At 39.9% G+C, this 15119-nt stretch overlaps 1 protein-coding gene across 1 annotated transcript in view; it reads right to left on the bottom strand.

Moving 5' to 3' along the window:
• The window catches only part of DCC (DCC netrin 1 receptor), a 948035-nt gene that overhangs the window by 84097 nt on the left and 848819 nt on the right, over positions 1-15119 (bottom strand). The window contains exons 27-28 of the mRNA XM_028479946.1: positions 9439-9665; positions 4525-4641 (exon numbers count right to left, since the gene is read on the bottom strand). Of these exons, the coding sequence (XP_028335747.1) occupies positions 4525-4641; positions 9439-9665 (344 nt within the window). The remainder of the gene's footprint in view (positions 1-4524; positions 4642-9438; positions 9666-15119) is intronic.

Genomic DNA, 15119 nt, shown 5'->3' with positions numbered 1-15119 from the left:
TATTTATCAAGTACCAATTTTGTGCTAGGTACTGAGTTATACAATGTGTGTCTATGAAGATTAATTAGATACATTCCCTCCCTATCACATAATACGCGATCTGTTAGAGGAGAGAAAATTTGGACTTGAATAGCTAAGCATATGAGGCAGGACTATATGGAATTAATGCCTCACAAGCGTTAAAAAGAAAGGCCATTCAAACATGAGAAAGGAAGCCCTCATTTCTGGATGGAATAATCAGAGAGGAAAGAATTTATGAAAGCATCAATCTCTCTCTGGTCTTTGAAAGATGCATAGAACTTTGTTAGAGATAGCTACCAAGTCATTCCTAAAGGAAAAAAGGTATTCAGAGGGAAAATCAAATAAAGGGCAATGCATGTTTGTGGACTGGTGATTAGTCTGGCCTGGCAAGCGTCTAACATAGCAATAGGAAACTAGAAATGCAGACTTAAATCTGGTATGCTGAGGGGTTTGTCGTTTTTTCTTAGAAGGCAGTGAGGAGCCATTGGGAAAATTTATGGAGTGAAATACCATATTTAAGCTGTTTTAGGAAGAAATTTGGCAAGCAGGATACAAAGAAGTCTAGAAGACACAACAGAGAGGAAGATTAATTTTAAAACTGTTTTGACAGTTCAGGTGTGAGGCCATAAAGAGGAGAATAAAAATAGGACTCTTGGGAATGGGAATACAACCAGGGATTCAAAGGATGTTGTGGAAGAAAAAAAAATCAATGGGATGTGGGAACTTATTAGATAAGGAAGTTATATATGGGAGAGAAAGGCCCACAAAGATTCTGAAACTCAATGATCTTTAAGAAGAAAGCTACAGAAAATTGGCACAGATAAACTTAGTTACAAGAGGAAAGTGACTGGAAGGAAAAAAAATAGAGGCAGCTAAGTGCACAGTGTCTCTCTATGTGGTGAAAGGAATGAAAGAAAAAGGACAAAAGCTTCACAGAGGACTGCAGCTGGAAGCATAATGATTAAGAGAGCAGAACTCTGCAGCCAGTCCTTCTGAGTCCAAATTCTGGCTCTGCCACTTACTTGCTGTGTGACTGCAAGCTAGGTACTTAAACTCTCCAAGCCTCAGTTCTCTTATTAGTAAAATAGGCATAAGAATAGTATCTACCCCATGAGGTGAACAGTTGGCATTTATTATCAATTCCATGTAAGTTTTTACATTTATTATAGTAAAATTGAGAGCTATATTGAAACACAGAGGAAACATGACATACAGTAGGTAGAAAGAAACAACCGTTAGTTCATTCATTTGTCTAAATTGTATCGAGTGAGTGCCTACCATGCGCCAACCTTTGTTCTGGGTGTTGAGGATATGAAGTGATGAAAGCAGGCAAAATCCTTGCCCTCATAGAGCTCACTAAAATACAGAGAACATAAAGCAGAAACTAACACACCATTGTAAAACAGTTATACTCCAATAAAGATGTTAAAAAATTTTTTTAAATTAAAAAAATAATAATAAATAAAGCTAAAACATGCTTTCTGTGGAAAAAAAATACAGAGAACAAATAATAAACAAACACAATAAAGCAAGTAGGATACTTATATACATTAATTAAGAAAACTGAAGCAGAATAAAAAGGGTTGAGAGTGACCAAGGACGATATTAGGCAATGGTCAGGGAAGATCTATGTTCTTTCATGGTGGTGGCAGTTGAATACAGACCTGAATAAAATGAGGGAAAAGCCAAGTAAACGTCTATGAAAAGAGATTCCAGGCATATAGGACAAGTAACTGAAAAGTCCCTGAGTTGGGATGTGTGTTATTGTCCAAGGAACAAAGAGGAGAGCTATGTGGCTGAAACAGATTATAGAGAAGAGTAGCAGGAGACGATGTGAGGGATATGCCAGAGGCTGGATCACTTGGTGCTTTATAGCACATGGTAATATCACTGGATTTTGTTCTACATGTGATGGGAAGTCAAGAGGAATAACATGATCTAATTCATATATTGAAAAGCTGCCGTGTAGATAATGTAGGGTCAAGAGCTAAAGAAAAGAGAACAGTTACAAAGTTTACAGTTATAGTCTATAATCTATAAGAGATGGTAGTGGCGTGGATAAGGTCAGAACAGTGGAGATGGGAAGGAGTGGTCAGATCTGGAAGAGGTTTTGAAAGCAAGAACTATAGGATTTGGTGAAAGATTGAATTTGGGATGTGAGGAAATCAGAATAAAGAAGTATGAAACTACAGTTTTTTTTGTGTGTGTGTGTGTGGTACGCGGGCCTCTCACTGTTGTGGCCTCTCTCGTTGCGGAGCACACGCTCCGGACGCGCAGGCTCAGCAGCCATGGCTCACGGGCCCAGCCGCTCCACGGCATGTGGGATCTTCCCGGACCGGGGCACGAACCCGTGTCCCCTGCATCGGCAGGCGGACTCTCAACCACTGCGCCACCAGGGAAGCCGCTAGAGTTTTTTAACAAGAGTAAATGGATGACCAGAAAATGGATGTATTGAATGGGAAAAATAATAGGAGGATCAAGTTTGGAGTTGAGGAGAGGGAATTATGGAAGGGCAAGATTTCCATTTGGAGCATACATGGCTTGCCTATTAGATAGTCATTTGGAGAAGGTGAGTCAATATTTTATATGGAAATTGATGTGGATTTCAGGTAGAGAGTAAGCTAGGGATAAAATCTGGGATTCGTGAGCATTTAAGTGGTACATTGGTATTAGATGACAACATCTAAGAAGCTAGTGTAGATAGAAGACAGCAGCTTGAAGTCTGAGCCCTAGGGTACTCTCTGACTTTTAGAGATTGGGAAGAAAAGGAGGAATAAGTAAAGGACTGAAAAGGAGCAGCCAGGGGGATAGGAAGAAAACCAGGAGCATTTAGAATACTATACTCAAGTGAAGAAAGCATTCCAGGAAAAAACAGTAAGAAGCTACGTCAAATTTTGCTGAGCATTGGAGAATTGACCATTTGGTAAGAAAATGTGGAGATTATTGATAATCTTGGCAACCATGGTTTCAGTAAAGAGGGACTGTGGAAATGTCATTAAAACTAATAAGGAAGATTAAAAGAGGAAAAAGTAAGTATAGAAAACTTTTAAAGAATTTTTCAGGAAAGGGGAGGAATGGGCTTCACATGCAAGGGCAAGTGGTTCCAGGGAAGATGCTTTAACACAGGAGTTATGAGTTAATGTTTATATGCTTATTGGAGTTATCAGTAGGAAGGGAAACTGATGATGCAAAAAAGGGAAGAGATAATTACAGAAGAGTCCCTAAGTGGGGATGAATGGATGTCCTCAAGGGAAAGAGCTGGCCTTACATAGGAGGAGAAACAGATCAACTCGTTTTGATGGGTAGATAAGGATGCCATTTTTGAATGCTTCTCTTTTCTTGGTGATATAAGAAGCATGCTTATTAGATGGGAGTGGGGAAAGGAGAGAGGTATCGGGAGTCAGAAAAGTAAGAATAGATATAAGACATTCATCTTTTAAAGTGAGACAATGAATGATTAAGAGAAATGAGTGGCATTTCCAAATAGATGACAGCTCACCTTGGATTTGTGGTCATAAATACCCAGTAAAGAGGTTATGTGTTTTTCTCCAGATAAATTCAGCTATTAGGGTACATGGTCGATGTTGGTAGAGGAGCTGACTTAATCAGGGTTGAGTTTTTTTAGGTGAGTATGATAGGGAAGAAGAACCAAGGGAGATGACGGTGTTTGCAAGGAACTGGAGGTAATAATTGATGATGAATGGGAGTTGAGTTTGGATGGAAGGAAAGACATGAGGAAGATGAGGGACCATGGGAAGGTTGCGGAGTTAATGGATTGGAGGTCCAAGTGGGATTGAAGAATTGTTGGCAAGGGGGCAATAAAATAAGTGGCAGAAAGTAATACAGTGCTAGAGAAAGGGATGATAGAAACTGACATTCTGCAGCGGGTACAATTATTGGTTTAGTGGGTGACATGGAATTGATGGACTGAGGTGGGAGAGAGCTAATATTGCAGAGAATATAAAGGAACTAACATCAGATGGATTATCTGCATGGATATTGTAATTACCAAGATTGATCATTGAGGTAATTGGAAAGGAAGTGATTCCCAGATACTAATATCTTCAGTGAATGTGGGAGTATGACAGAAAACTTTAACAAGTAGGAGGTAGTAAGTGATTATCTCAATATTTGTTTCAAGGGTACTAGATTATTTAAGTCTGAAAATTGGACCTTTTAAAAAAGATAAAAAATCCATGAAGGTGGTCATTAGAATAAGATGAATAATGACAAAAATTTCAATTCTTTGTATATCAATTCGTATTTCTATGTATCAAGTGATTGCCAATAGACCGATCATTTGATTGCATACAACAAATACAACAATAACAGAGTGAAAGTTCTAACTTCCAAATATAAATGATATAATTTTACTCACTCTTCATTATGTCCATTTGCCCAGAAAGTTCAGGGAAAACTCTAATTAGGTTTTGATAATTGATAGAGAAAAGATACAAACAGAAAGCACTTGACTGCTCCATTGTGATACCAATTGTTACTCACCAGGATTGTTGGACTGGGCATCCATAGGAATCATGAGCTTGGCCCGGGTGGCTCGGCGTGCAGCCAGTGACCTCTCCAGGGTAGACATGGAGCTCCCTGCTTCTTCTGTGTCTTGACCTAAAAGAAAAACAATACTCCTGAGTATTAATGACGCAACACTTCATTTCTAGCCAGGAACTCCAATGCCTTTTTCATTTCATTGATGTTTTAAATAATAATATCTACTTTTTTTGTGACCCAATCAATATGCTCTCATTGTACAAACATTAATAAAATTTACCATAACCTCATTACCCAGAAAGAACCATTATTGTTTTATTTATAATTTTTGCATATGTATGTATATATGAAAGCAAGAGAGTATATATTAATATATTTATTTCAAAAATGGCATTATACTATACATACTGTTTTGTAGCCTTCTTTATAAAATAACATAAAAACCTTTCTCTGTCAATAAATAAGTCAGTAATATAATTTTTAACAGCTCCATAATATTTAATTGTATGAATGTACCACAATCTTTGCAACTTGTACTTAAGCCCCAAAGATATTAAATCTTATTATAAAAACACAGGAAATAAACTACATTCTTCAAAAGTACAGCTAGGTGTCTCTATACAAATTTATTATAATTCTAAAAAATGTCATACTAAAGAGTCATAAAAAATAATAAGAAAGAGTGATATATGCAGATTTAAACATTTAATAAAAATCTGCTGAAAAATAAAACTGAAATTCTGAACACTATGTATCACTAAAAAGTATATGATTCATTAACATGAAGTTTGGTCTTTTTTTTCCTTAAATGAAGTATAGTTGATTTACAATATTATATTACTTTCAGGTGTACAGCATAGTAATTCAGTATTTTTATAGATTATACTACATTAAAAGTTATTCAGAATAATGGCTATAGTACCCTGTGCTATACAATTTATCCTTGTTGCTTATCTATTCTATACACAGTAGTTTGTATCTCTTAATCCCATTCCCCTATTTTGCCCCTCCGCCCTTCCCTCTTCCCACTGATAACCACTAGTTTGTTTTCTATATCTGTGAGTCTGTTTCTGTTTTGCTATATACATTCATTTGTTTTATTTTTTTGATTCCACAAATGAGTGATATCATACACTATTTGTCTTTCTCTGTCTGACTCATTTCACTAAGCATAATATTCTCTAGGTCCATCCACATTGCTGCAAATGGCAGAATTCCATTCATTTTTATGACTGAATAATATTCCATTGTATATGTATACCACATCTCCTGTATCCATTCATCTGTTGATGGACATGAGGGTTGCTTCCATACCTTGGCTATTGTAAATAGTGCTGCTATGAACATTGGGTGCATGTATCTTTACAAATCAGTGCTGTTGTTTTTTCTGGATAAATAGCCAGGAGTAGAATTGCTGGATCACATGGCAGTTCTATTTTTAGTTTTCTGAGGAACCTCCTTGGTGTTTTCCACAGTGGTTGCATCAACTTACATTCCCACCTACAGTGTACAAGGGTTCCCTTTTCTTCACATTCTTGCCAACATTTGTTATTTGTAAATTTTTGATGATAGCCATTCTGAAAAGTGTGAGGTGACATCTCATTGTGGTTTTGATTTGCATTTCTCTAGTAATTAGCGATGTTGAGCATCTTTTCGTGTGCCTATTGGTTACCTGTATATCTTCTTTGGAAAAATGTCTATTCAGGTCTTCTGCCCATTTTTTGATTGGGTTGCTTGTTTGTTTGTTTGTCTTTTTGACATTGAATTGTATGAGCAATTTATATATTTTGGATATTAACCCCTTGTTTGGTAATATCATTTGCAAATATTTCTTTCATTTGGTAGGTTGTCATTTCATTTTGTCAATTTTTTGGATTATTTTTCCTTGCTCTGCAAAAACTTTTAAATTTATTTAGGTCCAATTTGTTTTGCTTTTATTTCTTTTGTCTTAGGAGACAGGTCCAAAAAAATATTGCTACCATCTATGTAAAGGAGTGCTCTGCCTATGTTCTCTTCCAGGAGTTTTATGGTTTCAGGTCTTACATTTTGGTCTTACATTTAGGTCTTTAATCCATTTTGCATTTATTCTTGTACATGGTGTGAGGAAATGTAATCTCATTATTTTACATGTAGCTGTAAAGTTTTCCCAGGATCATTTATTGAAGAGACTGTCCTTTCTCCATTGTATATTCTTGCCTCTTTTATCGTAGATTAATTGACCATAGATGTGTGGGTTTATTTCTGGGCTCTTTATTCTGTTCCATTGACCTATGTGTCTGTTTTTGTGCCAGTACCATGCTGTTTTGATTGCTGTAGCTTTGTAGTATAGTCTGAAGTCAGGGAGCCTGATACCTTCAGCTTTGTTCCTTTTTCTCAAGATTGTTTTGACAATTCGGGGTCTTTTGTGGTTCCATATAAATTTTAGGACTATTTGTTCTAGTTCTGTGAAAGATGTCATGGATATTTTGACAGGGATTGCATTAAATTTGTAGATTGTGTTCGGTAGTATGGCCATTTTAACAATATTAATTCTTCCAATCAGAGTTTTGTCCTTTTAACCACGACAGCCCAGAGAATACTTCATGTACTGTCAAGTTTAACAAACAGGATTTCGAGTGCTACTTTCCCTGTTATTATAGAGTTGGCAAGTAGGTCCTCAAATTAAAGACAAATAGGCACAAGTATCCTCTCATTCTGAAGAAAACAGCCATTATCTGGAGTTAAATTTTTCTCAAGACTTAGTAAGAGACAACAAAACTTGTCTTGCTGACCCCAAATGTCATCTGAGCATATAAATGATAAGGGGAAAAATCAAGAAGGAGGAATCCTAGAAATCATTAGTGAAACCTTCTGAGGGCTGAGAGACAATTTTATTTCCTCCACTGAGAGGCAGAGGTGCTCTCGCCTCCTGATGTCCAGTATGGTACAAAGCTACAAGAATGAACGCCTATAGACTGTTGAGGTTCCTGCAAAAGAAGCTTTCATTCATTCTCTGGGTAGAAGCTTATTCAGGCAGCAGGCTTGCTGGTCTACACTGTGTCTATTTAAACAGAGAAAGAGGTAATTGAAGAAAGCAAGGCTGAGAGAGGAACAATGTGGATTACAAGCTCTCTCATCATTTGACCTGTCAAAGCTACAGGAGCTTCCTCTGGGTCAAGTGGGTACTTGGAAAGTTGACCGGGCTTGAGTCCTCTTGTTGGAATTCACGTAAGCGCAGATGACCCACAGGAGGACCAGTGAGGCTGACAGGTAGACCTGTTCCTGGTGGGAGAGGGTTAAGCCCTGACTTGATATCTCAGGTTATGGAATTGGCCAGAGGAGGCATCCCACAGGGTCTCATAAAGACTTCATATTTGTATTTCATAAGACACTGAGAATTTGGATGCCACATGAGGACAGCCCATGTGCCCAGAAAGTTAGTGAAGAACTTCAAACTGTGCTTTCTTCCCTTCCACCTTGCCTTTCTCCTCCCATCTTTTCTTTACCTTCCCTCTCCTTCCCCACACAAAACCGGAAAGAGCAGATAGGTAGGAAGAATGGGTAAAGGTGTTTCTGAAACAGAGTATGCTCCTCCCTCCTGCGGTCCCACACTACCACTCCATTTTCCTCCAAGGTGCTGGGGGATTTGAAAAAAACAAATTGTGACCCCCAGTGCTCAGATCCTAAAGCCTGACTGGCCATAAGGGGAAAAGAATCTTTAATTTAAATCTCATATTATACTTTTTAATGGAACTGGATTATAGTTTGATAATTGAAAGTGACAGAAGCTAGGGACACTGCTTGAGATATTATTTAAGGTCTAGAAAAGGAATATGCAACTCATGATTGAAAACTGGTAAAGTCCTTGTTTAAACAGCTCTGCAAGAAAGTCTAATCAACCAGTTACACATTCAAACAGTTAAAATATTTAATTTGGTTTAAAACAGCTACTCATTCTATAAACACACATCATGAGTAGACCAAGAGATTTTTTTTTTTTTTTTTTTTTTTGTGGTAGGCGGGCCTCCCTCTGTTGTGGCCTCTCCCGTTGCGGAGCACAGGCTCCGGACGCGCAGGCTCAGCGGCCATGGCTCACGGGCCCAGCCGCTCCACGGCATGTGGGATCCTCCCAGACTGGGGCGCGAACCCGGTTCCCCTGCATCGGCAGGCGGACGCGCAACCACTGCGCCACCAGGGAAGCCCCCAAGAGATTTTTTGATGAGAGTATTGGGTTGATGATTCTACTCCCCGTAAGCATTTTGAAACTATAAGGACCCACATAAACTGAAATATCTTACAACCACTTTCTGGATTTCTCAGTTATTCCTAGACATGGATTGTTCTGCACCACATCATTAAACAGCAGGCTTTTTTCATCAGATCACTTTGTACACCAACAGAGCCTTCAGAGAGACTCCATTAGACTAGGCTAGTGATCATATAATGTGATTGCATGGGGATGACAGTTGATCTCCACAGTAATCAAGGTAAAGTAACAGAATAGTTGACGTTTTCAGACTTCAGGTGTCCCTGAAGTGATTTTTTTTAAAGCAAGGAATTGACAGCAAATTTAAAATCAACTTTTCACAGACATAGAGAACTAAAATAGCTTCAGATTTTGCCTTGACAAAACTTTTGTTCAAGCTGTAACAAAAAACAATCAGTTCATTTAGCCTTCACATTTCAATGTCCCAACTGCATCACCTCTTACTTAGAAGTTTCAAGAAGCATTACAGTTATAAAAGGCAGTCAACATGATGATGGAATAGAAAGTAAACCTAGTTAATCAACCAAATTTACATCAGATTATTTTAACTGTTGGTAAATGATGTGCAAATTAGTGGAAAGGGTAAATCCACAAAAGAGGGAGTCAAGAGCTCCTTTGTGGGGTTCAGAGTGGGATGTTTTTCCTGATGCCAGAGAGATGAAAGTTACCTGAATGAGAGGTGCTTTTGCTCCCCAGTTGGGTCTCTGACTGGCTGTGACTGACTGGCGTGAGGTCTTGGCAACTCTGGATGGGGGAGTCCCTTCCTGCAGGGTCAGTGCCTGATGGCTTCTCAATATTTTTCATCTCCATTTCTTCATGATGGATCCAAAGATCGGGGGGCCGAAGGTCCTTCTGGCTGCCCTTCCTTTTGCCAACACTGTGGGTGGCCCGTTTCCTACGGAACAAAATTAGAAGGCAAATGTGAGTGCCTTTATTCAATGGCCCTTCCTCTTTTTTTCTCAGTCAATTCAAGTTAGAAGCAGGGAAGGAAACAAAAGCGCTCCCAGGAGAAAACTTGTGAAATCCAGGAATTGGCAGACTTGTCTTGGCTGCCTTTCCTCTTCTCCCCTGGAGCTTCACCACGTTACAGGAGATGTGGTGCTGGATCCCCAGGGCCCCAGCTGCCTGCCAGAGAGCACCTTACTCCAGCTTCTCCTGCTGCAGATTTGAGCACAAGGTGACAATGGGTTAGATGGAGCCATATGCCAATCTTTGGAGCTAGGCATAAGGTACCCGACTGCAACATCTGTTTAGGAGATAAATGACAGAGTTGCTTCAAAAGGGCAAATAGAAATAAAAAGGCCAGAATTTGTGCCAACCGCCAAGATTGGGGCTTAGAAGAGAGTCTAGAGTTTAGCTGTCCAATTTCATGTGCGATTGGGAAGCTGGCTGTTTGAAGACAAAAGGCTGCATGAGTGCATTCTTAGGAGAATAAAATACTTTGGTCTTGGAGTCACTAAGTGTCTGGATTCAAACACAGTAAGATCCATCCTTTGAAAAGAGAAATCACGTTGGAAGTGTGCTTCAAATGTCTCTTATTTTCCTCAATAAGAATTTAGCAATCATTAATTTATTTTTCAGCAGTAGTATCCTCTTGGGGCTAGTGAGGTTCCAATGTTCCCTGCATGCTGAGTCAAAAGCATGATGCACCTGTTGGCCATTCTCTACAGCAGGGGTCAGGTAACTACGGCCTGAAGGCCAAATCCTCCACTGCTTATTTTTGTGTGTTTTTTTGGTTGTTGTTGCTGTTGTTTTCTTTTTTAAGATTTTACTTTTGTTTTAATTGATATTTTGCTCAAAAGCACAGAACAGTGAACGTTTCAGTGCCTCAATGCTAGGGTTACAAGCAAAATCCTTAGGTCAAACAGCTACAGTATCCCACATCAGTTATTTCACATTAAGCGCGGGTTGTTAAAAATAATGTATACATATATATATATATCAGTGCTTTGCTTAAATGGAGCACAAACAAGACAAGCATTTTAATTGTTTTTTTTTTTTTTTTTTTTTTTTTTTTTTTTGTTTTTAATTTTTTGTTTTTTTTTTTTTTTTTTTTTTTGGCGGTACGCAGGCCTCCCACTGCTGTGGCCTCTCCCGTCGCGGAGCACAGGCTCCGGACGCGCAGGCTCACAAGCATTTTAATTTAATAACAAAGTTAAGTCTAGCACCTTTAAAATAAAATAAACACTGTAAGCACAAAAGTATCATTTCCATGGGGGGAAAATCCAGTTCACTAACAGTGCAAAGGAAAAGCAGCATTTTCAAAGCTGAAATTAAATGCGTGTAAACACACACCCACCCGCCACTCGGCCTTGTATGGTGAACACGCAATTCTATTGCGCCCTCCCCACCCAGGGCTGAAAATATTCCAGATGGGAAAAGCTGCCCTGACGTCTAGGCCATGGGCTGGCAAGACTTAAGTGCAGGACAAGGAGATCAATGTGTTTGAGCAGGACGAGTTCTTTTTCAGCCGGGCCAACTGCTAACACTTCCAGTCACCCCCAGAGCCTCCCAGCCCGAGGGTGCCCATGGCCAAAGGCCTACCTGGTGTGAGCCCGACTTCAGTGTGGGCATCTGAGCACAGAGCTCTGAGCAGCGTGAGGAATGGCGGCCTACGTTCCCCACAGCGGGTGCTGCTTTGCAAATGGAGTATCCAGGCCGACTTGGGATAATTAAAAACACTTGTGGTTCTCAACCCATTGTGATCAGTTATAAAGTAGGGAATGTCTACATGTTTGGTCTTCCTCGTCTTCATATTTTGAAACATTAATGATTAGTCCTTTCCGGTGTGTTTTTTACACCACTCACCAAGTTATGCTTTCTTTCTCGTGAGTACTCCATCTTTACACTGAACCTTGGAGCTTCAGGTCTTACTTTTAACAAGTACAGCCACATATAAAAAGAAACACTGAGAAGCAGACTCCGTGGCCAAATGCTTGCATTGCAGGGTTAGGATAAGATAATGGCTAGATGTTTTTCTAAATCATTCAGCATTTACCAACTGCCCAGACCAAAGATTATTTCCAAGCACTAAAGTTCTGATTCCAACTTCTCCACTAACCCATGTGTAACAGAACTTACTCTGTTCCCAAATGCTTGTGGAGGACTTGCTTGTTGGGCTGTCCCTGGTGCCGAATGGGCTTGTAGACACAAAATGCCATAAGGGATTGCAGTTCGTAAAAGGTGGGATGGAAGGGGTTTTTCTGCATGAACTCTTACCTACTATTTTGTTACACTGTTTTGGATAAACGTTTAGAAAGAATCCAAGTTAATGTAAAGTGCTTGTGAGAAATAGTGATCCATTTGCTACAAAAAAAAAAAAAAAAAAAAAAATGCCATAAGGACTACAGTCACCAGCAGGATGATGAAAATGGTTCCCGCCAACACCAGGTTCTGCCCACACAGCACTGCATACAGCTGCTCTGCTCAGGCAGCTCCATGGAGCTGGGGCCTCCGCCTGCCCCAGCAGGAGGCTGCACGGTCCCAGACATAGCCACTGCCACACTGGACTCAGCATCTTCCCTGGCCGGCAGTGGAGGGCTCCAATGCCAATTTCTGTAAATAAAGTTTTCCTGGGACCTTGCCAAGCTCATTCGTTTCCCCGTTGCATTGTTGGGGGGTTGCAACCCAGACCATCTGGCCCACAAAGCCGAAAGTATTTACTATTGGGCCCTTTTCAGAAATGGTTTTCAACCTCTGCTTTACAGTTTTGTAATTTTTAAACTCTCCACTTGTAGCTTCTGCTTCTTTTAAAACAATAATGTGTCTTCATAAGGCAGAATTTAGACAGTTAAAATCTAACCTTTGGTAGAAGCCCAGAGAAGTACCTCCTTCTCACTTTCCTCACTTGCAATGAATGGTTTATGAGGGTAACTGCTTTCATGTTAGCTAAATGGTTCATATAAACTACTCTCAGTGGAGACTCTGTAACCTGTGCAAGGCCACTGAGAATGAATGGCTTTGGTGTCCCCATTACTGGATAAGATGCTTTGTACATATCAGGCAATTAATAAATGTTTAGCACTGTGATTTGTTGAATTTTTCTTAACATTCTTTTCTCTTGTCTTTCCTGAAGCATACCGATGAGGAGAAAAACAGAGAACCTCAGACTTCACATCTATTTAGTAGTTTAGTGGAGAAATAATGCCGGGTTTTCTGCTCTACTATTTTCCCAACAAGCACCTGCACTTAGCTGATTTCCTGGCAGCAGGCTCACACTGACTCTAGACAATGGTCATAACCCCTAGATCATTAACCCCTAGATAATTTTCTTGTGTTTAAGATAATAACCCTCTTGCTAACGATTTATTCCCTGAATTCATTTCCTTACACTTCACCTGCCCACAGGAAATGAGTCTGTAGCTCTTTATGTAATCCATCTCTGGTCACTTAGAAGAACTTAATGTCATTTTCAAACTTGGAGATTTCACCCCATTATCTTTCTTTCTAACAAATCAAAATGCTAAATAACTTAAACCCTGGTGCCTATATGACTGCATACAGAGACACACCAGTTCTCAAATCCAGGACAAGATCGTCAGAACGTCCATGATAACTCAATATTTAAATAGCTTGTGGTAAAGAAGTTTGTCAAATAATTTTTGAAACTAGAAGGAAGTGATGAATTCTGGTTTCCCTTGCTTACATTCATGCCTTATTCATTCATTCATTTACCAGTCCCCATGACCTCAGTAACAAGCATCCCCTGGCGTATTCTATTAAAAAAAACAGTTCTAAACCTGATTGAGGCAGAACCTTTTTAGTATGTTATGATTTACAACCTCTATCTGGAAAGAAATTATTATTCCTGATGAAATTCATAGGCATTTTTCTGATGGATTTTAATCAGATCAAGACCTCTTCTGAGAAGCTGCTTATCTACCTAGCTGACAGTCATCAAGAATCTAAATATCCCCATTTTTTTAGATTCTTTTCCCATATAGGTCATTACAGAGTATTGAGTAGAGTTCTCTGTGCTATACAGTAGGTCCTTATTAGTTGTCTATTTTATATATAGTAGTGTGTATACGTCAATCCAAATTTATCCCCCACTTTGTAACCATAAGTTTGTTTTTTACATCTGTGACACTATTTCTGCTTTGCAAACACTCAATTCAATACTCTGTGATGACCTATATGGGAAGAGAATCTAAAAAAGACTGGAGGGCTTCCCTGGTGGCGCAGTGGTTGAGAGTCCGCCTGCCGATGCAGGGGACGCGGGTTCGTGCCCCGGTCCAGGAAGCTCCCACATGCCGCGGAGCGGCTGGGCCCGTGAGCCATGACCGCTGAGCCTGTGCATCTGGAGCCTGTGCTCCACAACTGGAGAGGCCACAACAGTGAGAGGCCCGCATACCGAAAAAAAACAAAAACAAAACAAAAGCAAAAACAAAAACAAAAAGACTGGATATATGTATAACTGATTCACCTTGCTGTACAGCAGATACTAACACAACACGGTAAATCAACTACACCCCAATAAAAATAATAAAAAAAAAGAATCTAAAGATCTCTAGCAGACTTTATTTCCTTTCTGTATATATTCTATGAAAGACCATCAACCACTTCTGCTTTCTATAATGTCTCTTATCAAGAGAGAAAGCTTTGGCCTTGGAGAGGCCTCCTTCCCCTGCTTGTAGTAGCCCAGTGGTCCATATAGCAGGGATGTAATAACACTGACATTTGCTCATAACTAAATTGTGTGAAATCTGTCCTAAAACCTGTAGGAACAGCTGTTACCCCAACCTTCTGTCCATCTGCTGGTTCCTTGACATAATCACGGCTCTCCGTTTTGGTCCGCAGTTCCTCTATCTCACCATTTGGAATCTTCAAAAATTTTATGTAGGTGAACCCTGTGCAATGGTTCCTAAAGTGTTGTCCTTGGACCGGCAGCATCGGCATTACCTGGGAACCTGCTAGAAATGCACATTCTCAGGCCCCACCCCATCAGAAACGTGGGAAGGGGGTCATGAGGCCCAGCAATCTGTGTTTTAACAGCCCTTGAGAGGAATCTGATGCACCGAAACTTTGAGAAGCACTGTCTTAAGTGAATGATTTGGTTTCATTTGTTTTTATTATAAAGCTAGTTTCTTCTATTTGATGTAGAATATGTCAGTTTATCTCTCCCACACACACACCTTTTCTTACAGGTACCAGTAATCTTTTGGCTTCCAAAAATACCTGCAGGACAGGAGGGTCTCTTCCCACCCATGTATTCTTTTTTTTTTTTTTTTTTTTTTTTGCGGTACGCGGGCTTCTCCCGTTGCGGGCCACACGCTCCGGACGCGCAGGCTCAGCGGCCATGGCTCACGGGCCCAGCCGCTCCGCGGCATGCGGGATCTTCCCGGACCGG

Source organism: Physeter macrocephalus, chromosome 19, assembly GCF_002837175.3.
Source record: "Physeter macrocephalus isolate SW-GA chromosome 19, ASM283717v5, whole genome shotgun sequence".
NCBI classification, from domain to species: domain Eukaryota; kingdom Metazoa; phylum Chordata; class Mammalia; order Artiodactyla; family Physeteridae; genus Physeter; species Physeter macrocephalus.
This window is presented reverse-complemented; position numbering and strand designations above follow the sequence as displayed.